General features: G+C 44.0%; 1 protein-coding gene across 2 annotated transcripts in view; it reads left to right on the forward strand.

The window, feature by feature from the left end:
* Positions 1–27416, forward strand: part of USP13 (ubiquitin specific peptidase 13) — an 82349-nt gene that overhangs the window by 15500 nt on the left and 39433 nt on the right. For both annotated transcript variants that reach the window (XM_054039784.1, XM_054039783.1), the window contains exons 2-6: positions 3506–3631; positions 9097–9157; positions 17512–17633; positions 21165–21307; positions 21574–21758. In XM_054039784.1, coding sequence (XP_053895759.1) covers positions 3506–3631; positions 9097–9157; positions 17512–17633; positions 21165–21307; positions 21574–21758 — 637 coding nt within the window. The remainder of the gene's footprint in view (positions 1–3505; positions 3632–9096; positions 9158–17511; positions 17634–21164; positions 21308–21573; positions 21759–27416) is intronic.

The raw sequence follows: 27416 nt of genomic DNA on the forward strand, positions 1-27416 counted from the left end.
ACTGGAACCATAGGTGCTGACTTCTCATCTTGCCGGGGGGTGCTCGACCCCCCCTGCTTCTGCTCCAGGCCCCGCCCCCACTCCACCCCTTCCCCAACCTCCTGCCCCAGCCCCGCCTCTTCCTACTCCTGCTCCACCCCCGCCCCTCCTCTTCTCCACCTCCTCCCCCCGAGCGCACCCCGTCCCCACTCCTTCTCCTCCCTCCCAGAGCTTGAACGCCGCAAATCAGCTGTTCGCAGTGCTCCGAAAGTGCTGGGAGGGAGGGGGAGGAGCTGGTAAGCACAGGGCTGCCGGTGTGCGAGGAGGGTGCGGGGGGGAGCTTGGTGCTGGTGGGTGCTCCACACCCACTAAATTTTCCCCGGAGCATCCACCCACAGAGTCTGCACCTATAACCGGGACAGCAGGTAAGAGCGGGTCAGCTTCTGCACACCCAGGGCACTCTGCAGTCGCCTTACTAGGCAGAAGGCAGGGGCCGTATTCACAGAGCTGAATGCGCCGGTGTAGGGGCACCAGTTTAACAATACTGCATAGGGCCCCATAAATCCTAAGGACAGCCATGAATAGACTGCATAAATAATTTTTCCCCCCCAAGTGGATCATGAATAAAATAGAGATGAGTTAGCTGAATAGTTTAAAGACATGACTTCTGGCTGTAGCACACCCATCATTATAGTTTCTAGGCACTGGAGTTCTGAATGGTTGGGTGAGCTGATCTGGGTTTGAAAGACCTAGACAACCCTACCTCTAACTCCACACACTTCTGACGGATCCCAGCAGGGTCAATTCAACCTTGTGAGACAGAACTGTGCAGGAGAAGTGCAAACCATGCAGTTTGCTATTGCGGATCTTTCAGGTGAACCTAAAAAACCGAAGGTGCATCTGTTTTGGTTCATGTTAAAGAAACCACATTACTTTCCATAAAAGGAAAGTGTTTGAGATAAAATGTCTTTCTCTCTTCTCTCCCCCTCCGCTTGCTCATCTCCACCATTGCTACTGTGTAGTGTTCTATTCAGCAGTTTTTTGACTCCTGCTCTCCATCACAGAAGCAGCAGCATTTCACTGGTACTGTATGTGTATAAGATCCAATCCTGCAGCCCTTTCCAGTGCCTGCAACTCCTGCATAAGTAGCCATATTGACAAGAATGGGAACATGTGTAAATAAGGACTACTTGTATGAAAGAGAGTTGCATGATCAAGCCATGACACGCTTTGGGACCTTGTAAAGAGAGATTTGGGATAAGTGGTGGAGCAGTGTATAGCTACCTTTGAGGGGAGGACATGAAGTAGCTGACTTTCAGCAAACAGCTAGGATTGTGCTCTGTGTATGCATCTGTAATATTAAAATCTGTTTTAGTCCAACTCCATCTTGCATACGTAAAGTTCACAGCAGTAACCGTGGGATGTTCATCACAGATCAGCGTCTACAACAAAGCCACTGAGATGACAATATGAAATTATAAACTACCCTGGCTGTCTGTGCCCACCTCCTCTCTCTAATTTAGCAAGGGTACCCTGCAGTTTGGGCATGACTCTGTATTTTCTTTTCATACATACAAACTCCCATGTAGAAGACACATGCCACCCCCCAACAGAAACACTGGCTCAGTGGATACATGGCTTGTATTAGTGAGCATCTATGGTGATCTGCATGGTGCAATACCAGTAACAGCAAGTGTATAAATGATACTTGGTTACCTGAGGGAATGCTCCCTGGAGAGGAAGAGTGAACTTGTGCTTCACTGGACTGGGACTTGTGAGACCTGGTCCAATTCCTGACTCTGCTACAGATTCATTAAGTGACTTTAGGCAATTTACTTATGCAGATTTAGCTTAAGTTCCCCATGTGTAACATAAAAATACATCTGTATGCATCCGAAGAAGTGGGCTATAGTCCACGAAAGCTTATGCTCTAATAAATTTGTTAGTCTCTAAGGTGCCACAAGTACTCCTGTTCTTTTTGCGGATACAGACTAACACGGCTGCTACTCTGAAACCTGTCAATAAAAATACAGATACCTTCTTGCTCCCACCATCTGTCCAACTTGTCTATTCAGACAGCATGTTCTTTGGAGCAGGTACTGTCTCTTTTGTGCTAAAGTGCCTAGCAAAAGGGATCTTGGTTGAAGCTTCTAGACACTGTTGGGATACTGCTGCTTCTGAAGTCTAAACTGTGGATAGTGCTTGTCATGTCCAGGTTAGTCTTTTAACCAAGGTTTTTGTGAGCGTTAGGCTGATGGATTTCCTTTTAGAAAATCAGGAATTGGGGGCAGTCCCAAAAAAGTGGGGGAAGGGAGTCACAATTTACCATAAGGATGCAGGGATCATCACAGGAAGGCAAAAACAGGGTGAAATCCTGGCCCCATGGAAACGAATGGAAGTTCTGCCATTGACTTCACCAGGATTTCACTGATAGTGTCTGGGAGGCGGGGGCCATGCGCAGAAAACAGTATTAATGCAAAATTGAGCTTGGTTGACAAACACTAGTTGCTTAAATTGTGTTATAGACGAGACATCAAAATGTTTTTTTCCTCCTTAAGGGGTTCCTGTACTGAGGAAATGGTTGAGGGATAGATAGTGTTGATATTGTCTCCATTTGATTATTGTTCTCCAACTTCGGAGAGCTTGACTAGTAAACATAGTTTGAATTTTGTATTTTTAGCCTAGAAGTTTGCATGTTTGAGGTGAACTGGATTAATAGGCCCAATGCTTGGGGAGGAATTTAGTCAGACACTAAATAACACAGGCAGGTTTAGCACTATGAGCCATTCAGAGTGTTCTTTCAGCACCTCAGGTGACTTTGGATAAAATAATGACTCCGAACTTGGGAGAGTACATTTAGTCCTGTTTCCTGTCCATAGTTTTTATGTCTGGGTTTTTCACATACAAGAGATACAAAAACACACCTATCCCTGTAGCAATTCGTGATCAAGAATGATGTGTATGTTCCTTATGTGTAACATTTTGAAGCCATTGGTGACTCTTGTTGCTCGATACACTAGCACAAAGATCGGCAACGTTTGGCACGCGGCTCGCCAGGTAAGCACCCTGGCGGGCCGGGCCAGTTTATTTACCTGCTGATGCGGTAGGTTCGGCTGATCGCGGCCCCCGCTGGCCGCGGTTCGCCATCCCGGGCCAATGGGGGCGGCGAGAAGCCGCGGCCAATACATCGCTCGCCCGCGCCACTTTCCGCCGCCCCCATTTGCCCGGGACAGCGAACCGCAGCCAGTGGGGGCCGCGATCGGCCAAACCTGCCGCGTCCGCAGGTAAATAAACTGGTCCGGCCCGCCAGGGTGCTTACCCTGGCGAGTCGTGTGCCAAACATTGCCGACCCCTGCACTAGCACTATCTAAGCTAGCTATGGGTGACTTCCACTAGTGGTGTTTGTGCTAATGTGATAAGGGGAGGGTGCAAAAGGTTGTGGTTCGTAACTGTCTCTGCTTGCTGGTGTCTCTCTGTCCCATTCAGTTCCTTCTATACTGTAACTGTTTTCTATGATTACTTTCAGGATTCAGAAGGAGGTCTCTATGTGTGCATGAACACGTTTCTGGGATTTGGAAGGGAACACGTTGAAAGGCACTATCGAAAAACAGGACAGTGTGTATATATGCATCTGAAACGACATGTGATAGAGGTGAGATTTCTAGCTTCCAGACCCGCTGTTTGGATGGTTCTTATACCTCCGATGCAAGTTCAGATAAAGTGTCTGGGAGATGGGCCAAACCTGAAATGTCAAATCTGACTCCCTTTGAATTTTGGGCTGGGTAGAGGTCAGATTCAGATCCTTGGGTTCAAACTCAACTGTGCAGTTTTTATTCAAACCACCAGGGGCCAGATTTTTAAAGGTACTTAGTTACCTAAAGATGCACATTGGTGTGTATGGTGATTCCCTCCCCCCCCCCCCCCAAGCACCTAGGTGTTTAATTCCCATTAATTTTACTGGGCACCTATGCTCATCTTTAGGTGCCTAAGTAGCTTTAAAAATCTGGACTAGGAGGCCTGTACACTGGTTCTGGTTCAGATATATTTGGAATCTTCTGAGAACAAGGGTTTTCATGAGAATTTGGCTCAAGCTGGCAGAAATTTACTCAGAAGAGTGAACCTTAGTCCTCATTTGGGCTGTAATCCAAACTGTAGCCTGAAATGGACCCTAGATCCAAACACTGCTTCCCAGATCAATCTCTTATAATACAGAGAAGCTTCCTATTAGTTATACTTCCCTACTGTTACTGGATTACTATTGATATCAAATGTTAAGGTCAATTGTGCGTTTGCGCATGTGCATGTATTTGTTTGGTGTTTGTATTCTAATACAATGGGCTGTTAATGAACTCTGACCCAAACAGAGCGGAAGGGACTTGGTGTGGTTTGCTTTGATGTGCCACTCAGTTTACTTTCCAATGTAGCTTTGAATCTTTGGGCCAATTACTGGGACTGAGATAGTTACCTAGGGTGGGACAAAGAGTGCTTCCTGTTGCTCCACAGCAGTGATCTCTTTGTCTGATCAAGGATCTCCCTTGAACTTGGAAAAATGTCCTGTCCATTCTTACTTTATCAGAAGAGTGGTGCCTGCAAGTTGGGGTGAGTGGGTGTATGCTAAAAATTAGGGAAATCCTCTGTCCCTGGGCAGTTGGGAAATAGCTGCATTTCCATCATACTGTTACTATAAACTGGTGGTAGACTGGGCAGGTTCTAGCAAATGTTCTTTTGATGAGTGGATTTAGTGCTTATGAAAGGTAATTGCACTACTAGAGCCAGGTGGGCAGAAGTCCTATTCAGGCTTACTCACCCCTAGCCTCCAATGTCCTTGTTATTCTAGTTGTGAGAGAGTCTGCTAGGGTACGTCTACACTACCCGCCGATCTGGCGGGTAGCAATCGATCTATCGGGGATCGATTTATTGCGTGTAGTGTAGACGTGATAAATCGATCCCCGATCGCTCTCCCGTCGACTGCTGAACTCCATCTCAGCGAGAGGCGGAAGCAAAGTCGACAGGGGAGCGGTGGCTGTCGATCCCGCGCCGCGAGGACACAACGTAAGTGATTCTAAGTTGATCTAAGATACGTCGACTTCAGCTACGCTGTTCTCATAGCTGAAGTTGCATATCTTAGATCGATCCCCCCCCAATGTAGACCAGGCCCTAGTCTTGCCAAAGTATATGGGAGGTTTTTGTATAAAGCCAAATTGGGGTTAAAATGGGATCTCCAAAATCCCTTTGCTTGTTGTGTTGACAAGGATTTGAACGAAGATCTCTAGAGATGAAAAGCAAGTACACTGATGTTCACCTCTGTGTCAAAGTAAACATAAACAGCTAGATCACTGCAAAGACACTCTTCCCCTACTGAGGAATCTTGAGGCTTCTTTGCGGGTTGCAGCTGTACCATCTTGCATAGGACATTGGGAGAACTCAGCTGCCAGGTTCAGCAAGATTGGGGTAGTACTTGGCTAGTGGATGATACAGTGGTAATTGATTAGGCAGTACTCTTCTGTCCACCTGGAGCCTGTTGTGTAATATTAATGGCCGCAGCGTTCCACCCCAGAGGTGGCTGAATGTCCATAACTTCTAGAGTTTGTAACCCACATTGGGATCCTTCTGGATGAGAGGGGACATATAAACTCAAAATACGATAGTATTACTATTTCTCTGAGAAACAAGGGATGTCTAGCACAATGGCCCTATGTTAATTGCCTGTGTGTATGTACATGTGTTTGGATATGTCTCCAAAGGTTTAGATACAGTGGGGCGAAAATGAAAACTACTTCTCTGCTTCACTTTTGCTGGACAACATCATAAATTTATACATGTCTTCATGTTACCGTACTAGATGTTCGGCCTTAGGACATTAACATTAATTAAATGAGTTAATTGGAACTATAAAAATATAATTGAATGGGCTCTCTACTGATCCACACAAGTTTGCAGACGTGTTGTCTCAAAGTCTGAAATGACCCCACATTTTGTCTATTCTCAGGAAGACCAATGTCCATGTTTTCTGATGAATGCTTGTACCTTAGTGCAGATGGGCAGGCATTTGTGTGTTGCCCCTGGAAAGAGTAGTTCAGCTCATTCGGGTACTCAGAGATATCAGCAAGGTTGGCTAAACCTGCCGCCCAGACTGAATGATTGAAGGTATCAGTAAGGAGAAACTTGCGATCCTTTGTGAGGACCTGTACTTCTGCTCTTAAAGCAGCTTGTTGGGATATTGCTATCTTGTGGGAGCCACCTCCCTCCTGTGGAGTTGCTAGTGATGGAGCCCCGTGTCATAGCAAAACAATGCCAAATGTTGAGAATCCGTTAGACTGCCTCTAATGAGGTTCACCTGCTTGACAGCTTCATGACGGACCCAGCGCAGGTTCTCGGATGCTTACTAAGCACTAGGGCTGTATGAGACAGAAAAGCCATGCGGCACTGGGTGCAGTGACTTTGGATGGATGTGACCAGGTTGCTATGCTTGTCTCTCATTGCCTTGGGATCATCCCTGCAGAATGTGGAAGTCTTTGTCACTTCCCGAAGTGTCTGGGATAAGTATCAGCTGTGTGTCCTGGCACAGCTTTACAAAAGAGCAAGGGGCAGGTCCTCCGCTTGTGTAAATTGTCATAGTTCCATTGATTTCAGTGGCACTATGGCAGCTTATACTCAGGAAGGATCTGTTCCCAAGTCATCTTCCATAGAATCAATGGGAAACATATGTCACTGGCACTGCAAGCTGTGCAGCACCCCCGCGGTAGCAATGTCAGTCGACTCATCAAATTGAATTTTTGCATAGTCGTTTTTTTCTGAGATTTAAAAACCCAGGTACTCTTCTGCAGCCTCAATGGCTGTGTTGCCAGTATTGTGCACAGCAGGGATATAACACAGGCAGTGTTCAGTTGGGTGCTCTCTCTGCCTTAGGCCCCGTAACTTTTGAAACCATTGCGCTGCATTGGGAAGGGTAAGATTTGCTACATGGCAGGTGCTCAGAGAGCGATGGGCCCTCTTGTGAGAACATAGATAACATGGTGGTTCATTACACAGATCTGCGATTTATACAGCTGCCAAATTAGGTTCCTGACAGTACAAGTAACACGGAGAGACTGACATAGCACTCCTATTACTATTTACACCTGCTCCTGTATTTTTTACTTCATACATCCGAGGAAGTGGGCTGTAGCCCACGAAAGCTTATGCCCAAATAAATTTGTTAGTCTCTAAGGTGCCACAAGGACTCCTCATTTTTTTTTACTTGACACTGACTCTGCCTTTTATTGGAGGATCTTAAAATGCTTTACAAATATTAATTAATGTTTGTAATAGCCTGTGAGGGAGGAAAGTTATCATCTCCGGCTTACAGAGAGGGAAAGCAAGGCACAAACTGCCTGGACCTGCTTTTTCAGAAGTGCTGTGCATCCAGCACTTCAGTTGAAGCCGGTGGGAGCGGCCGGTGTTTGGCACCTCTGAAAATCAGTCTGAGATATTTAAAGGGAGGCAGCCAAAAATGGAGGCACCCAAAGTGAGCGGTCACTCTTGAAAATTTTGGTCTTAATGTCTTGCTCCAGGTCACACATGGAGTGGTGGGAATTCAATCCCAGCTTTCCAGTGTGGCAGTTGAACCACTGAGATAATGTGGGGTGTGTGGGGTGAGGGGGGGGCAACCATCTGTTTTGTATATTGCTGCTGTTGGTGCTTTTTATAGTAGATCAGGGATTTTTTTTAAGAGTGAGAAAAGAGGCTACATAATTCTGTTTGTCATTTACATTTCATTGAGAAAATGAGCGAGTTTTTAATACTAGTGGCCATTCCCCCCTGCCTACAGGGTGAATAAATAAAAAATCAGTATGATAAATCTGAACAGTAGGTTTTGTTGTTTTGATAAGTGTAGCCGAGAAACATTAGTTGGTGTCTGTTCTTTCTGATAACGGAAAACTTTTCTATGGGGTGTGAAAGCTTGTTGATGATTCTAGCCAATCTCTTTGGCCGAAGCTTTATTTACATGGCAGAAAGAATCACCGAAAATATGTGAACTCTTCACCGCCCTGTCAGCAGAGACAAACACATGAACTCTTCCTAGGTTGACAGATTCTGGGCCTGTCTCTTTCCACCTGTTGTATCCTAATTTTAATATTTAAAAAAATAATAAAAAAGCAACCAACAAACCCCACTTAAAGAGCATGACATTATGTTACATGCTGTAAAAGATATGCTGGTGGCACAATAGCCACACAAAAAAAAAGTAATCACTAAAGAAGTTTTAACAGTGCATGGTTCTGAATAGCTTAGAAAGAGTGGTTGCATTTGTTTTTACGCTTATCGGTATTCTTCCCATTGCTTTGTAAAGCACTTTGAATTGGCAAAAGCACTACCTGAAATTGAAATTAGCTCTATCGCTGGAATACCTGGCACACAGCTGTGCTCTGCTCGTAGGTTTTTGCCATCTTAAAACTAAACCAGTCTGCCTAGCCTAGGTTTTCTGCATAGCCCCTAATGCTTACAGACCATTGTGATTACTTTCATTCACTTCAGTGGGAGCAGGCTTAGGCCCTCATTGAGGAGGCATTTATTTTAGATTATTTACTTTAGATAACAGTCTGTTATAACAGCCAGGAGGGCCCTGCTGGCCCACCTGGATTGATAATGGGAGGCAGAGTCTTTCACCTCTGGGTCATCATGTCCAGTCTACGTCCAGTCATTAAGCACTGTTGACGTCTGATGGCGTGGGAGTGTGTGTGAAATTACATGATGGTTCCATCCAGTTCTTAAGGGTGTGTGTGTGTGTGTGTGTGAGACAGTGCTATCACAATAAACTACTCTGACTTCCGAAGGTGGGTCCCACTGGATCAGGGTCGAGTTCCATTGGCGAGGGATATGAAGGAAGCGTATGCTTCTGCTGCCCCTGCTGTATGTGTTCTATGGTTAAACAGAGGCCTTTGCTGTTCAGGGATGTGAGCCTGGCACCTTTTACCAGCACTAAATTTGTACCTGTGCATCCCTCCCCGGAAAACACACCAAACGCACACTGGCCCTTCTACCTGTCAGGGGAAGCTCCGACATGAGGCTGTTGTTTGCTTATTGCAGTTTCACAGGTTTGATTTTTAACTGTATATTTTCTTTTTTTCTTTCCAGAAGGTACCAGGCGCATCTGGTGGAGCTTTACCAAAAAGGAGGAACGCAATGCTATTTTTAGGTATTGCAAATAGCTGCTCTCACACAGCCCTTGTGTCTAATCCCAGTGCATGTGCATTTGGGTACACCTGCCACTCCAGCATGTCTGCCTTATTTTGTTTTGTTTTTAAAACTGTTCAAAGTAGAAAGATTACAAATTTGTAAGTGTCTTCCTTTTAAAAAATATTATTAATGATCATCCCAAAACAGCCTCACAGGTATTCTCAAACTGCTTAGGGTTTGTTAGACACCTGTTTACTTACATGTGCGCCATTACCATAGTATATTGCTTTTATAAAATGCTAATTTGGATTAACTGCTTCTATAGGGCCAGTCTGGGGATCCCTGATTCCTGCTTGTTGCTCTCAGGAGTAGTCCCATTAACTTCTGTGGAACTATTGGTAACTGCTTATGAGTGTGAGTAAGGGGTCCCCATTCTGGTCCAAAGTAAATATAACTGTACATGTATAACCTCTTTTAATAACACTTACACAGTTCTATCTGCCTAACATGTCTCCCTGCTCTACGAAAGCTAGGAAGTGAGGGAAAGAACGGGAAATCCCCAATGAGTTTCCTTCATCTGCCTCTAATCATCTTTCCATCAAACCCCAATTTTCCTTGATAGCAGTTGATTTATGCATCAACCAAGAAACTTTAGGACCCCATAAACTCATGCATTGGGACCCTACAGTATCAGCTCCAATCTGCCCATTTGTGGGGCTTTTCCGGTGCATTTTCTGTGTATTTTTTTTTCCTTTTCATGCCTTTCATGGGGTGGAGAGAGAATAGAAGCCATAATCACTACTGAAAGTAGCTAAGTAATTCTTCCTGAGGTGAAGGGGTTAAATGTTTTCATAGCAAAAGCCAGCTCTCTCATAGTGGAAGGGGGAACAATAGCTTGGCATCCCACTGGAGCTGCTTTGGTCTTTGGAATGTGTTGCTGAGAGGATCGTGATGGATTCAGTAATTTTTATGTCAGGAGTCAGTTCTGAAAAAGGCGCCTGGAGAAAAGAAAGGGAAAGTTAGTGAGAGGAGAGTAAACAAGTGAAGTCCCCTTTTCCCTCGCAGATTCAAGAGGAAGGGGCTGTTAATGAGGAGTTGGCAGGCACTGGTTTAAATGCTAGTTGCTAGCAGTTCATATTCAGAATAATTTTCAATTAACACTAAACGATTACAGAGTGGCTGCATAAGCTTCCGAAAGAAAGCAGACTGCCAAGCAGGGGTGCCTTGCAGTGTTAGTAATGCACGTGTGAATGAGATGCACACAAAAAAGGCTCATAGAAACACAAGACCAAATTTTGTTATTGCTGATTTACTGCATGTGCATTTTATATGGCTTAAAGAGGGGCAGGAGTGATGCACCATTGCTCCTCTGCAGTTTGTTGCTAGAAGAGGGGCTTGAATGGTCTAGGATTTGTGCCCTTTCTTTAAATTGTGCCCTTGCATTTGACTATTCTGCTCCCATGCTGTTAGAGCTGTCCAGAGGTTCCAACAGTCTTGGTTCCAATTAATCCTTGAAGGCCGGGGAGTTATGCCAGTGATGAATTTGGCCCATTGAATTGTCACTGTTTACCCCAGCATCTTATGGATCTGAGACATCTGTGGAGATTCTGCTCTCCTCTGGGCTGTGTGCTCCTTCATAGTCCTCTGCACAGCTGTTGCTGCTTGGGGATGAACTGAAACTCTCTTGATACTGTCTCATTTTAATCATTTAAGTGGTGTTTTTACAGCAGTGGTTAACACCTGTATAGCCCTCTGTAAAGTGCTTTGAGATCTATGGATGCAAAGGTGAGTAAATAAATATGATTATCCCCATTCACAAATGGGGGAACTGAAGCACTGAGAAGTTAAGTGAATTGTGTGAGATTGCACAATGAGTCAGTAGCAGAGATGGTAAGAGAACCCAGGTCTCCTGACTCCAAGTCTGGTCCCCTATCCGCTAGGCCATGTTGCCGCTAGATGCTCTCTCATAGCTGGTGTTGAGTTGCCAGACTTTCCATCTTTACAGAACTTTATGTGCTGCTTTTGCTTGCTCATCTGGACCCAGAATTCCATGATAGAGGCTGACACCAAACTGGCAGTGATTGGTCAGCCAATGCATATACCTAGCCAGTCCTGGCTCACACGGGTACTGGGGCTGCAATAGATGATCAAGTGACCTTCTAAGATAGGTTTTGGGTGTCTTGATCTGAGTGATTCCAAGCAGCCCCAGTGAAGCTGGTTTTCTGTACAGTCAGGCTAGTTTGGGCACCTGTTGCACTGCTAGTTAGAATCCTCTTTGATATACGGCTATTAAGACTATTAAACCCCTTCCGGTCTCCTTTATTAGAAACACATCTTTACAATTCTCATAGAATGGTTTCCAGAACTGCTGCTCTCATGAGAATAGAATGGAAATGAAGAAATCTAAAAAATTAGTAGGATCAAACCATTATGAGATTCTCCTTCCCAAAACACTGAAAAGAGCCATGGTAGAGGGTGTGCTGCCAGTTGTCTAAGTTAGAAACAAAAAATAGCCTAGGAAGGGAAGAGAGAATCTTTACTTTGAGTTTGCAAAAATGTCCTTGTGTGAACTTTGTGTGAATGCCTCAAGCTTTCCCTGATGACATCTGGTTAATTGCTTCGGTGAACTCATTTGGAGCCAATGTGGCTAGTCTTCCAGACCATAAAGACCTTGCAGGCAAAATGTGCTTGTGCCCTGTTTTCGGTGAGGATATCTTTTAACTTGTCTATTTATTTTGCAATGTTACCACCTTCTTAAAAGGGTTCAGTCAGCTAGCTTGTGGCTCAATATTTAGATTTTGTGTTCATGTAAGCGTGATTGTACAAAATACAGACACCATTCTATGAATAGAAATGGTGATTTGAGGATTTAAACATTCCCCTGTAGCATTGTGAACCTAAGTACAATAGAGTTGTGCCAGCACATGAGAACCAAAAGCGAAATGGGGTAAGTGAGTGAGTGAAATGGTCACTTTCTAGTTTCATTATCCAAGCTTGAGTGAAATTCAGAAAAGTGGACAGACAGCATATATAATGAAAAGAAAATAAGAGTTTACAAATATTGCAGTTTTAATAATTTGTTGTTTTAGAGCCATAGGAAGGGAGCCCTGACTACAAAACATGTTAACAACCATACTTACATTAAATCAGTATAACTAACCCTAACGTTATTAGGAATACAACTAGAGATTTTAATTTTGTTAGCTTAGTTTTCTTTGCCTACTTAACTTGTAATGTTGAAGAAAATCCACAGTACAGTGGGAGTGGAAGTAATGATTATATTAACCGCTATGGTGTTAAACTGAGCTAAATACCTCCTAGTAAAAATAGTACTTAATGCTTTACATCTTCAAAGCACTGTGCAAATATTATCCAATTTATAGTTAATGATTTAGTGGATCCTAGTGAGAAGCATTGTAAAGTCTCAGCTGGGCTGCAGTTTGGTTTCCTTTCACCAGACAGGATGAAATGGTTGTAGAGTATATTTATTATTTATCTATTTCTTTTATAGCTTTGCTAGTGAGCTTGGTTCTTTACAGACATGTCTGAGGACAGAATCCTTGTTCCAAATGGCTTGCTATCTGAATAAACAGATGCTGCATTCATGATAATTTGGGGGCAGCTGGAAGGAATGATTTGAGGTTCAAGGGCTTGAGCCTCTGCCATTCAAGGTAATGGGATCAGGACGGAGTCCTCAATGAGACTTGATTTTCAAGACCCCTTTGTAGGGCCTCAGTATTGGTTGCAGACTCATTGATCTGTGTTATGAGGGAGCTGTCTGTCTCACACACAGGCATCACCACGCACACGATGGATATCCTGTTTGGGGGTCCTGCCTGGGATCTAATTATGCCACTATTATTAGTGTGTTCAGTTGGTAACTCATCTAAATCTAATCTGGGCATGTCCAGTCAAGTGTTTCTCCCTTCTTTTCCCTCTAGTAGCTTAGTTTACAGCACTCTCTGCCACCAACTGCCCACTCAGCTGCTGTTTTCAGTCAGCCAGCGGCAGTGCACTTCTCGCTATCACTAGAGTGATGCTTATGAGCTGGGCCAGATGATAGCTGAGGTAAATTTACCCTGCTGACTGTTTGCCCAAAATAACAACCCCAGCCTGGCCTCCACTCAGAGCATTGGTTATTTTGCCTTCTCTTTCGTCCTCTCCCTCAGCATGCTCTTTGTGACCTGTGGGTGCTCTGTTTTGATGACCACAATGTTTAATTGTGCCTATGACAGCCTCATAAAACTCCTGGTCCCTTAGAAGGGAAATACATTGCCCTGTGTGGGTTCAGCATCAATGTGTCAGCCTTTCGGAATTGCTATAAACCAGTTGTCTGGTGGCTGTGTGAGACCTCAGAGCTAAAGTAAACTCATTACTACACAGGGGTTCCTGGGCTCATGGTATTCGGGCATCTTGAAGTGCTGCCTTCACCTGGGAAGGGACTGTGTGGGAAAGGGGCTTCATGTCACATTGATTCTAAATCAAATTTGCTCAATTTACAAGTAAAAATAGATTTTTTCCCCCTAATTGCAGGCTCACCAAACCTAACCTGAGTTCTGAAATTCAAGTGGGTTTTTCCCTGCTCATGCATAATCCCCAGTAACAATTGTGGAAGGCAAATTCTACCCGCAGTTACTCCAGGGCAGCCCCGTTCTCTCATAATAGAACATAGTTAATAGTTCTGTTGATCAAATACGACTTCACCGTCTCTCAGCTTTGTTGGCTCTGCGGGGTTACTGGAAATAAAAAGAAAGGAGAATTTATTTTTGTCATTGAACTAAACACCTCTGAACGTGCACAGGCCAGGGTTTTCCAAAGTGGCTAGTGATTTTGAGGTGCTCAACTTGACAGCTTTTAAAGGGGCCCGGCTTGAAGTGCTGAGAACTCACCGTCTGAAAATCAGGTCCCTTTAAGGTGTTAGTCACCCAAAGTTAGGCACCCCAGAATGGCTAGTCACTTTTGCAAATCTTGGCCACCTGGAACAGAAGTGTTTAGTGAGATGGTGCTGGTTTTGCATACTCCCGTTTCAAAGAACCACAAATTAAATCTTCATTCTTTTGCTAGCACTGATGCAACAGTGTATGTCTTTTTTTGTCATGCTGCCTTGAAGTCAGTATGTCAGGCTTCTGAGGTGATTGTATGGAGAGAATGTAATTCCCTGGTCTTGTAGCAATCTGAATGGCATGAAGCCTTAAAAGATCAATTAACCTTCTCCTTTTCCCCTTCTTCACTGCAGCTAAAATGGTGGATAGTTTTAAGTGTGTCATTACCCTCATTGTCGAGGGATTGATTGCTAATGGGACACGGAGCCTTTCACCTCTAGGTCACCGGTTCAAATCCAGGTCAAATCAGTGTTACTGAGTTTGGTATGAGCTGCTAGGAGTGGCGGTTTCAGTCTGGTTCTTACACCCAGAAGAGCCAGCCGTTGCTATTTGTATATAGCAGATCATTAATGCTAGAGCAACTGATCATCCTTAATGTCTGTAAAGTGAAGAAATAAAAAGTATCAAAGGTCTTTACAGATTTCTAAAGGTATTGGCAATGGTCAGAGCAAGCCAGTAGCTCTCAACTTTTCCAGACGACTGTACCCCTTTCAGGAGTCTGATTTGTCTTGCGGACCCCAAGTTTCACCTCACTTAAAAACGACTTGCTTACAAAATCAGACAAAAATACAAAAATGTCACAGCACACTATTACTGAAAAATTACTTCCTTTCTCATTTTTACCATATAATTATAAAATAAATCAATTGGAATATAAATATTGTACTTACAGTACAGTGTATAGTATATAGACCAGTAAAAACAAGTCATTGTCTATATGAAATTTTAGTTTGTACTGACATCGCTAGTGCTTTTTATGTAGCCTGTTGTAAAACTAGGCAAATGTCTAGATGAGTTGATGTACCCCCCAGAAGAACTCTGTGTACCCCCCAGGGGTACATGTACTGCTGGTTGAGAACCACTGGAGTAAGCCATCCTCCAGTGCCCTCTGGTGGCTGATTGAAATGTATCGTTACAGGCTCCAAATGGGACGACTCGCCTTCTCCATACCTGTGTTGATATATGCTGGATATTTTAGCTGCTTTGGGGAACTGGAGCATAACACTTCTGGAATTACCTAGAGACACTTTGTGTTTAAACTGTTTAGCCTTATGGATGGGGGCCACTGTCAGTATCTTGGGCATTACTGAACTTCAGCATGGTTTGGTGCCACACACCTTAGTGGCTTGAGCTTGTTTGGTTTGATTTCTCTTTAAGAGCAGATAAGTTATTTTTAGGTGCATTCTGGAAAAAATTAGGATTGTGTTTGGATCCATAGAATTCCTTCAAAATCAAGGGTTGAAATGGGAAATGTTAAAGAAGCGCTGGCTGTAGTGGAGTTATTGGGTGATCCATATTAGACTGCTGTGAAAGTGATTTGTAAGGAAAAGGATTATGGAGAGAATTGGCTAGCCAGGGAGTTGGTAATGGCTTAGTCTCTCCTCTCTAGAGCATCTGTTTTAATCTCGCCCAGGTTGCTAGTGGCTAAAGGTTGCTACTTTCTGTTAGCTGTCTTTTCAGCCTATGTGAAATGGGTTGGTGGGATTGGGCCAGTTGTTATTAGACAAGTGGTCAGATTATTAAAACCCCTTGCTTGGCAGCCTCAGCAGAGAGCCAAGGACTCAGTGGAGCCTGGATTATTGTTGTCCCTAGAGGTGATCCCTCCAGGTCTGATTAAGGTGTATTAGTGTGAGAGTTTGGGAGAAGCTCCTAGTGATGCTGTTTATTCTGTGACTGTTCTGTGGATAAGGAGAGGATGTAATTTAACCTGGGCACCTTCCATCTTCACCTTACCCTACGTTTCATACATTCCACATGTGCAGTGGTTGCTACCAGTGCCTGTTCAACATTTAAGTAGATCAGTAAAAGTTATGTATGTGCCTGGAGAACAAATAAGGGCCAACCTGGGTCAGCTATCCACCACCTTAGGCCAGATGTTCTCTTCTCCTGTGACAGTATCTGATCTGTAGAAACCTGATGTCTAGATGGATCCTGCTTCCATCATGCTGATGGGAAAATGTCCATTGATTGCCATGAAAACTACAACACAGCCATGCTTTTACGTGTCACACTCCTTACGCTGCTCCTTTTTATGGCTTCATCTTATAAAATCTGCATAGCATAAAGGAAGGGAAATGAAAGCTGATACAAAAAGCACCCAGATCTCATGTAAATATTACTATGTGTTAATCTTGGGCATTTGGTTTCCTATAATAATAATAATACTTGGGACTTTTCAGCTGTGGATCTCAGTGTATCATCTTATGTATTTATATGTGTCCCAGAAGGCACCAGGAGAGCAGGGAAATGGTCACTGCAACACCCATCAGCTGCTTTTACTCTACGTTCATCCGTTATTGGTTAGGAAGGGAAGTTACTTCACTGTACCCAAATTGCCCAGTATCATTAAGTTGGCCACCCACCGATGGGAAAATCACAGCCAATATTTCCCCAAGAGGCCCTCTGTTTTTGTGCACTTCCATTTTGGAGCATGCGGCATAATGTGAGACATGTGGGTCTTGATTTTCAGAGCTGCTGAGCAACCACAACTCCAGGACAAAGGTGCGGGAGTGAATAGGAGGTTCATGTTCTCAACACCTCTAAAAATCTGGGTGGCTCAAGTTGGGGCCCCCAAAAATGAGACATCAAAGTTAAAAACCACTTTTGAAAACGTTGGCCTCAGCTTCTCTGTTCTTCACCTTCCTGATTTGTTTGTTATACTTCATGGGGAATGATGTGAGACTTTGATTATTCTTGTCTACAGGGAAAAGTGTTTTTGCTAAAATCTAAGGTGTGAATTTAAATTATATAGCAATACAGGTATAAACCCCAGTGTACACACTTTTATTACAGTACGCGTGCCTTTTTTGGTTTAGTTCATGTTGCATGGGAAGGGGTTTAAGCTAAACCAAAGAAAGCCACTCTATACTGGAAAAAGTGTGTCCACGTGGAGGGTCACATTGGTATGACTATATTGATATAATGGGTAAAACTTTCCAATACAGACAAAGCCTCAGTGTTTGTAAAGTGCTTCGAGACCTAGATGAAAGGTGCTACCAGAATGCATTATGTTCTTGTTCTTAATGAGTAACCCAAAAGAATACCAGGATCTTATCTACTTCCCCAAGTGCAGTGTCCGTAACAACACAACGATGGCTGCTGTACTCAGTGGCCAGCGCAGCTGTGATTGTGAATGAGTATTAACTCAAGATGGATACTTTGGTCCTCAGCTTTTCACCCCAGAGAAGTTGTCAGATTTCAGTCTAAAAATTTTTTTAGTTTTCTTAACAGTTTATCATCTCCTTACGTTCTCTCTCTCTCTCTTTTGCAGATCTAGAAACAAATGGCGATTTAAACAATGATGATTTTGAGTATGAAGATGAAGCCAAACTCGTTATATTTCCAGATCACTATGAAATTCCATTACCAAATATAGAGGAGTTGCCAGCACTGGTCAGTGAGTGTGTGCTACTGGTGGCAGAGTAGGAATTGACTCCAAGTTCATTTTTATGGATACAGGGATTTGTTTGCTCATGTGTATGTTGGTTATTTTTACTATTAGGGTCTCCCTCATCCCCTGCACGGGGAAATTAGGCAAAGGGGAGGCATTTGAAAAAATGTGACTTACTACATCTGTCTCTTGCTTTTATTTTACCTTCTTCCTTGTTCACTCCACTTATTCTGTCCTGTTCTTTGGCCAGTGGTTTATCTCTTAGAATCATAGAAATGTAGGACTGAGGCAGGACTAAGTATTCTCTAGACCATCCATGACAGGTGTTTGTTTAACCTGTTCTTAAAAGTCTCCAATGATGTAGATTCCACAACCTCCCTAGGTAATTTGTTCCAGCGCTTAACCACCCTGACAATTAGAAAGTTTTTCCTAACTCTAACCTAATTTTCCCTTGCTGCAGTTTAAGCCCATTATGTTTGTCCTGAGTGGTTAAGGAGAGCAATTTATCACCCTCCTCTTTATAACAACCTTTTACATACTTGAAGACTGTTATCATGTCTTCTTGCTTTGTCTTGATTATCTGTTTTTGACCCCTCTCTTCCTTCCTGGAGCACTTATATGGCCCTCATCACTGTAGTATCTCAGAACCTCACAATTAATATGTTTATCCTCACATCACCTCAATATGGTAAGGAAGTGCCCCATTTAACAGATTGGGACCTGAGGCACAGAGAGACTAATATGGTAACCTGCCCACGGTCACACAGGAAGTTATGGCAGAGCAAGGAATTGAACTCCGGCCTGTGTCCCAAGCTAGTGCCTTAATCTCTAGACCATCCTTCTCCTTTTGCTTCCCACACCCTTTCTCTCTACTGTATTCTCTACGTCTTCCCCGTATGTTCTGTCTCTCCTTTCTTCTCCCCCCTAAAGCTATTCTAGTGGAGGGATTTCAACAGGGAGAGGATAGTGGCCTTACAGATCACCTCTGGGTGGTGGAAGAAAGGGTAAAGACTGTGCTGGGAGAACTGGACCCATGGTGTGTGGAGACTAGCTCTTTGACAGTGTTGAGGAGGTTGGAGAGGGGTGAAGCAAAAGAGACCAGGGCAGTTAAGAAGAGATGGCAGAGTTATGCAGGGTCTTGCAGGCAAGAGCGAGAAGCTTGAACTTTGAGATGGAGAAGTGGGAGCCGGTGGAGGGATTCAGAGGGGCGAGGTTAGATGGTGATGGGCAAGGAAGAGGATCTTAACAGCTGTCTTGTTGGACTGGAGAGAGGCAAAAACCCGGGGAGGCAAAAATGTTGAAGAGGAGCGTATGAGACAGTCCAAAGCAGCAGAGAGAATGAAGCTGGTGATGAGACTCTGAGATCTGGCCAGGATGCGGTTGCTAGAGACCTCAGGGAGTGCAGGTTGAGTGGTATGGAAAGCGGAGGCAGCAGGATGAAGCTGGAGGAGCAACAGAGTCTGCATGTGTAGATAAGCATTCAATGAGATTGGAAGAGATGGGGCTTGGGGTGGTAGTTGGAGAGGTCAGGGGCCTGATTGCTGCGGCAGGGGGAAAGAAGGCCTGCTGGTATTGAGAGAGGAAGTGAGAGGTGAGTGTGTGGGTGGGTGAAGGCAGTTGGTGGTGGGGTTGCTGAGGCAGATTGAGGGATTAGAACATGCTACAGAATTTGGCACCAATGATGGGGAGAAGGTGGAGGGTGTTTACGGAGGGAGGAGGGAGATCATGGCCATCCCAAGTGGAGAGAGAAGAGAGTTTAAGGAAGCTGCAAACAGGTGATGGGGATTGAAGGCTTGGGAATTCCCCTTCAGCAGATGTGAGGCTTGGCAGTGCTTTGTACAGAAGTACTGAGTCATGTCGAGAATTGACTCCTGCATCTGTTTTTCCATTTTTGTTGTTCTGTTATCTGCACTATCAAAAGAAGGCTCATGTTTTCCAAAGGAGACCCTCGGTTTTGGATATACTATTTGAGGCACCAAAGGGCTTGATATTCAGAGAATATCAAGAGAGAAACCCCAGTTCCCATTGACTTCAGTTGATGTTGTGGGTGCTCAGCATTTCTGAAAATCAGGAACAAGATGTCTCAAGATGGGTACCCAAAATCAGAGGCCATTTTGGAAAGTTTGGGCCAAATAAAAGCCCCCAAACCTGCAGGCACTTACCCACCTGCTGAACTTTAATCACATGAGTAGTTCTATTGGATTGGGGCCTAAGAATGTAACACATACATTGGAAGATAATCTGTTTTCATTAGCTTGGTTCAAGGGTTGCCACAGGCAAAAAATAAAATATTTATTTACAAAAACCCACATGTCCTTAGATAATGTATTAGGTATTGTTTCAGTTATAATAATTTAATTTACACTTTCAAGTTAATGCTGTTGGTTTGTCTTTTGTATGCCTCTGTGCTGGGACAATGAAACCAGACTTGTGAGTTTCACTTCCTGGTTCCTATAAGTTATCACAATGCTGCTGCAATGGTTGGGTTACAAACTCTGCATGGAAATGTTTAAAAGCCAAGCAAACTGGTTTCGTTAAAATAAAAACGCAAAATTTAAAAGCATTTCTCTTAATATTCGGGTTTGTGTTTAAAAAGAAAAGGATACGCAATCTACATTTGGGCTCTAAGCTATTTCACAGTGTGTCTTTATGGAGAAACATGTGGAGTTACGGGTTAAAGGAAAGCATTCTTATGTGATGTATAGACTCATTAAAAAAACCACACTACACAGGTATGGTGTGTTTATAGGGGTAAGAGTTGACTGCTTGCAAACACCTAAGCTAGTTTAGAGAGTGTAAGAAAATGTCCTGCTTTAAGAATATGTGATATCTGCTGTTGAAGGGAAAACACACTGTTTATTTTTAAAGCAGCATATTTTATTATGGTCCCTGCCCTGTTATAGTAATGGCTGTCATTCAGTAAAGAACTTATGTGCATATTGACGTCATGTTATGCATTTGCTTAAATATCTTGCTGAGTCGGGTCCTTAGTTCTAGCCAGATCCTTGAACTGGGCATAAACATTGACTCTGAGTTCCTTTAGGTTTGTTGCTACCAACTCTCACAGCCAGCTAGCATTAGCCCCATCCGGACAATGGGCCACTCAGTTCTTTCACGGGAAACAAAGAACCATCAAGATTTTTTCCCTTGGGAAATAAAGGAAACTTTTGCTTGTTTTTCCAAATACCCTTTTCAGTTGGAAACGTATTTGTTATTTTTTGAGCCAGAACATAGAGGTCCTGATTCTGCCTTCAGTGATACCCAGGTGATGGACTTTACTGGGGCTGCACAGATGCAGCTAAGGGTAGAATGTGCCTTGGTTTATTTAGTGGCTTGGGAACATGAAGAGAGTTTATTTACAAAGGGGGAGACTTTCAAAGGCACAAAAGGCAGCTAGGTGCCTTACTCCCTATGGCTTTCAATTGTACCTAGCCCCCCTTTGACAGAGGCTTTTCAGTTTTGCCTTCTAAGAACTGTTGGATGGGTTAGTTTTTGAGTTTGACCTCTCTGCTTTATTTGGCTTCATTTTACAGGTAACAATAGCTTGTGACGCAGTCCTCAGTTCAAAATCTCCCTACCGAAAGCAGGACCCGGACTCGTGGGAAGAAGAGCTACAAGTATCCAAACACGCCAAAACCCTTGTACAGATGGACAACAGTGTTAGGATTCCCCCCAGGTAGGGCGCCAGGGTTTGTTTGTTTCTATGGTGACCAGTGCGCTTCAGAAAAAGGCTCACTGACGGAGCTGTCCTTGTTTTGTGACTTTGGAGGTCCATATGGGCAACTCAAGGAGCTGGTCCTAAGCCAAATGACCAGCTGTGAGACTCCCTTGTACTCCACGTTGGTAGATGGTGGGCTTTTGTTTATGGACTCGAACGTCAGCATTTTGGGTTGTAGCACTGATTTCTTTCTTTTGCTTTACTTTCAATGTTCCCCATGGCAGTGGCTGGAAGTGCTCGAAGTGTGACCTGCGGGAGAACCTCTGGCTGAACCTGACGGATGGCTCGGTGCTGTGCGGGAAATGGTTCTTCGATGGCAGTGGGGGAAACGGACATGCACTGGAACACTACAAAGAGATGGGCTATCCCTTAGCAGTGAAGCTGGGAACCATCACTCCCGATGGTGCAGGTTAGTTGCCAGGTGATTTGTGCTCAGCTGCAAAGAAACTAAAATATACAACATACATCACAGCCTCTTTTATAGCCCAGAATAGCTGTATTTGTTAATAAACCTCTGTACACATCACACATTTTGGAGCAGCTGTGAGAGATGCAGATTTCATGGAGCAGATCCTCAACTGGTGTAAATTAACATAGCTTTATTGGTGCGTCACCAATTTACACGAGCTGGAATAGCCAAATCTTGTGTTATGTAGAGCTGATTTCCATGTCTGACAGCTTTTCTGTGCCTATGTTTCTTGCATAGCTCAGCTGTTAGCTTGTGTGAACTGGACCAGAACTAGAACGAGTGAGATATATATGTGGGAACACGTATTGTATGTTGGTTTGTGGCTTTACATCTTCATGCTCTTTTAGTGCCTGTATATAGTCTAAATGTGGGTAGGAAATATCCTATAAATGTACTATCCATAGTAAATTGAGACACAAATGTATGTGTATTGGGAGAGAAGGAACCAGGCTCTTGAAGAATGAAAGGTATACAATGTATTGCCATTTGTGTCCCTCTATGTGGTGACTAACATAATTTTTCCATATTGGATAGCAGTAGGTTTAAGAAACAGATTTGTTACAGTTTCTTAAAAATTGTATAACTTTTGTAAATGTTCCCTAGTAAGATGCAGGATTGATTTATAATACATATGATTTGAGTATACTGGAAACTTGGTTTGCTTGAAATGAAAAGGAAAACCTAAGAATCTGTGAACCTTGGAAAAAATTCTAGTTTGAAGAAAACTCTAGTTTTGCACCATTTCTTCTTGCATTTCATAGCTGTGTTTTTACTGCTGGGGAAACGTGATGAAAGCAGGATCTTTGTTTAGAAGTTTACTAGATTATAAGGTCAGAAGGAACCATAATGATCATCTGGTCTGAGCCCTGCCTAGCGCAGGATATAGAATTTCGTCCAGTGATTCCTGCATTGATCCCAGACCTGATGTGATGTTTGTTAATTTTTGTAAAGTGCTTCAAGATCCTCACAGAAAAGGAGCTATATAAGTGGTGGTGTTCAATGTCAATCCTCTGACATTCCACTGTGTTGCTGTGGAGAGGATTATGAACTGCAGGGATTAGACAGGATAGAGGCATGAGGAGCCGCAATTCCTAAGCAAAGAGATTCTGTTTTCATACGACTATCAGGAGGAAGTATGAACAAAGAATATCATTATGCACTAGAATTTGGTTTTTAGTGCTCATGGTTGTATGGATGAAAAATGACTTTCCAAAAGCCATTTCCTGTTAAAGCTGGTGTATTTGCCCCTTGTATTTGTAATCCACATCAGTGAGGATTTGGTTGTAAGACGTTTACCTTACATTTGAATTATCAGCTTTTCCTTGATTCCATCAAAGCAGGAAAGAATTTCCCTACTTGAATACCACTCAGCTGCAGGGAAAGGACACTACAGCCCGCGGGAGTGCCTGATTCAACCTGCTGTTGTATTAGAATGCCTAGCAAAATTCACTCCCCATTCCCAGATGGAGAATTTGATTCCTTATGCATGTCTGATCTTGGAAGTTCAGTTTTTTAACGACATGAATGTAGAGGTCGGTCTTGACCTGTCCCCATAGCAGGATTCTACTAGGTCTGCAAGAGAGTCTCTAAAGAGAATGTTTTTCACTGGTTGTCGGGTGCTCTTTAAACAACAATACTAGTTTCCTGTTGCTGTTGTCCTTCCGCCCTCACCCTATCATCCACCTCCTCTCTCTGGCCTCTCTGGTAACAAAGGGCAGACTGTCATCCTTCCTCTCTGAATGAGGAGCAGCAGCTGTTCTGCGTGGGTCTTTGTTCCTGTTCTGTCTGAAGTCAACTCTGCTTCCCTTCAGAAAAGATTCTCTCCCTCCCCACTTGCTCACTTATTAATAAAACACTTCTCTTTATATACAAATGACAGTGGTAAATGTAATATTTTCTGTAGGGCTGGACTGTAACCCTACAATCCAGCCTGAGTAAGGGGCAGCATGTAGTTGCATTGCCCCACTTTGTTCCAGGGAGCGAGTAATCTATCAGCCCTTTTGCTGGCACAGATTGCTTCTCCTCTGGACCAACTCAGGTGTGCCAAGGCTCCACCTACTCTCTGCCCACCTCCCCAGGATGAGAGTAGTAGCCCACAGATGGTCCATTTCCCCTCCTCCTTCCCCGCAGGCTCCAGTTCTGCAGGTACCACATGCAGCGAAGTATGGGAGCTCCTTGCCCCGTTATTCTCCGCTGCATGGATGCACAGGAGGTCTCACAACTGAACCCATAGTGTCTTCTGGGGATTTCAAAGCACTGTACAAATAGCAACGAATTATATGAGACACCCACAAAACAGGTGGCATCACCCCACTTTACAGCCCAAGGTCAGATGGCCGATCTGTGGCTGAGACAGGAATTGAACCCAAGTCTTCTGATTCCCAGCCCAGGGCCTCAAATGTAGCACGTTCCCAGATCCTTGTTTGTCTGTGCTTTTCAAACTCCTCCACTGCAGGACAGATTCTGCCACCTCCTTCAGCTCTCATAACAACATAGTTGTGTCCCATTTGCTCCACTCTGGTGCCACATCTTTTAAACTGGCTGCAGGGCTTTATAAAGGTGGTAATGGCTGAAAGCAGCATGCCCTGTTTAGCACACACACAGATGTTGAATGATCCTTTGCATTGGCTGTCTCTGTCATGTAGTTCTCTGGGGCCTCCCTATGCAGCCAGCTCTCTAGGGTGAAACAGAGAGTCCCGCCCCCTGTGCCTCTGACACTCTACCATGGAATCGAGTGCTGCATCTGGTGCTTGATTTAGCTGCAGAATTTAAGGCTCCAACAGAAAAGAATATTGGGATAGCAGTGTTCATCTTTCCATTTCTTCCTGCAAGCACCTCTGTTTTTGCTTCCCTTTAATTTCCACCCCAATTTTTTCTCACCTTCTCTTGTTTCCAGTGTTTCTGTGGGGATCATCAGGGTGTCTTTTCTTCCACTCCCCTCCACCATTTCCCACCACTGTGAGCCTCGCTTTTCCTTGCCACCATAATTATTTCTTTTCTGACCCACCTCTGTTCTGAATCTACTGTGATCTGCTATACCAATGTGCTTCAGACTCAGCCATGGGGGCCCTCTTCTCCCCGCTCTGGGATTTGCTGCTCTTGATTTTAAATAAATGAATTCCTTCTCTCTCCTCTTCTTCCTCTCTTCTCTAAAAGTCACTGTGATATTTTGTAGTATATTTAGCTGCACAGTTGAAGGTGTTGAACCCATGAAATGAGAGCTGGGCTTGAGCAAAGATTAATGGCTCACGTGTCCAGGTTCCATTTCTACTATTCCGTTGATCTGTGGTTTCAAGTAACGACACTCTCTCTTGATCACAAAAAAAAATGGTCTGAACTAGGGAAAATAAACTCCCAGCTTCCATGTTGATAAAGGTAGTCACCCTAGATGTGTGTGTGTGTGTGTAATTTCACTCTGAGAAGCATTCTGAACTTTACAGTCTGTTTGGCTGCTCATGACTTAACCATAAGAGTATGGGAATGTCGTGAGCTCCTGTATATGGATGAAAACATAATGTCTTCTGGGACTCTAACACTCTCACAATGGAATTCCGGCAGAGGGACATGCTATAGCCACACAAATACCAGCAGGGTCACCCATGACTAATGTTAATGGAGGGAATGCTGGACTAATCAGCGTAACTTAAGGGCCATTCCCTGTCTCAGGAGGCTTAATAATTACAGGCCAGTAACTTGACTAACCTTTTTAAAAGCTGCATTAACTCTTAGGGTACTGGCTAATCCCCAGCATGAAGGGAAAAGTTGCAGTGAGGTCAACACGGGACCAGGACCCAGGTATCTAAGCTCTTGGGGGGCAGACCAGTTGCTAAGATTTTATTCAAGTTGCCTGGTGATTTTTTTTGCTGATGAGGGGAGAAGATCTCTAGCTGCTAGGAGATGCGGCATGCTGAGGACTCTTGGGAAGGGGTACACCTGTCCTGAACTGCCTTCCCCTATGCTGGCATCTCCCCTAACTTGTGCACCTAACAGGACCTCTCTCTCCCTGCAGCTTGTTCCTGTCCCTCCCTCAGGCAGGGATCTGGCAAGGGGGGAGTAGTCACCGAGGGAGGTCTGGCATGGAGAAGTGCGGGGAAGTGGGTAGACAGCATGAGGCTGTCAGTGGAGGGCAGGGGGTATTCTCCTGGTTGGGTGTAAAGATGGGCCAGGGAACTGTGCTGGGTCCTGTCAGGTTCTGGGGAGGGCTTGGGAGAGGGTAAATAGGCCTCTTGCTTGGGGCAGGAGAGAGAGATGATGAGGGGGCTGCTGACTGCAGTGTGTCTCATCAGTGTGTCCTTCACAATAGAAGGGCTGCAAACATCATTTACTTGATCAGAAAGACAAAATCTGCACTGGACTGAACTCCGGGATGGGGCTCGCCTGGTAAATACTGAACAGTGGGACCTTCCCTTCCTTTCTGTCCTCTCCTCAGATTTATTAAACTCCATTTCCTTGGAAAAATATTATCACTGGAGAAACAGTGCTTCCCCCGTCAGCTCGAGCTCTGCCCTGAGATAACAAACAAGCAGAGTGTTCTCTCTCTGCCAGGGCAGACTCAAGCCCACATGACCCACACTAGCATGCCTGGGCCCTGGATTTCCCTGCTGCACCTGTTTTTGTATGGGGGTCATGGGGTCGGCAAAGGAGATTCCTGTGAAATCCTGTTCAGAGCCCAGGAAGCCCAAACTGTTACAGCAAGACAAAGCATTAGGGACTCTCTGTCTAGCTTAGACAATGCAGAGATGGGGTCCATAAAGTACCTGACCGTTGTTAGTGGAAATGAGGCTCGTCTACATGGGAAAGTTGTATTGGTATGAGCAAAGGTATGAATTTAAACCAATATAGTTACACCAGAATAACTCTTATTCCAGCATAAGTGTCCACAGGGCGAGTGAGTACATTGAGTTAACTGGTAAAACTTTCCCGTGTAGACAGGCCCAAGGCATAGAGAAGTTAAGTGACTCTTGCACAAGGTCTCACTGTCAGTCTGTGGCAGAGCAGGGATTTGAACATAGGTCTCCCACCTCCCAAGTTTTGTCTGATCAAGGAATATTGGTCCAATGTTCTTACTAGTTTTTTAGTAGTTATCCTATTCAATCTAGCTTTAGTCATTGCTGAGCAGTTCTTTAGAGGGTTTGATGGAGCTTCATACATTAAAACTAATATTCTTACTATGGGTATTCTCTAAGTAAAATGAAGATTGCTTGCCATGTGTGTAAAAAGCACATTGTAAGTGTGAATTCTCTCTGTCACACATTCTCACACTGGTATCCTGCAATCAATTATTTTGAGAACTAATGCAGTCTTGTGATCAGGCTCATGCAACTTTTACCAGTATAATGTATGGGTTTATATAAATCTGGCATTCCATAATAGCGTAGTATACCTTAGGCCTGTCATATCAGTCCCAAGGCTGACATCCAACAATCCTCATCCACCAGGAAACTAAAATAACAACCCTGAAATGCAGGTTGGAAGGTTTTATTCCTATTTATCTAAGGAGATCTATTTATAAGATATAGATCTATTTTTAAGAAGTTCTATGAACCAGATATAATCTATGCAGTTAAGGATAGGAATTGTGTTGGCAGACATTTAAGT

This window comes from Malaclemys terrapin, chromosome 9 (assembly GCF_027887155.1).
Source record: "Malaclemys terrapin pileata isolate rMalTer1 chromosome 9, rMalTer1.hap1, whole genome shotgun sequence".
Lineage (NCBI taxonomy): Eukaryota > Metazoa > Chordata > Testudines > Emydidae > Malaclemys > Malaclemys terrapin.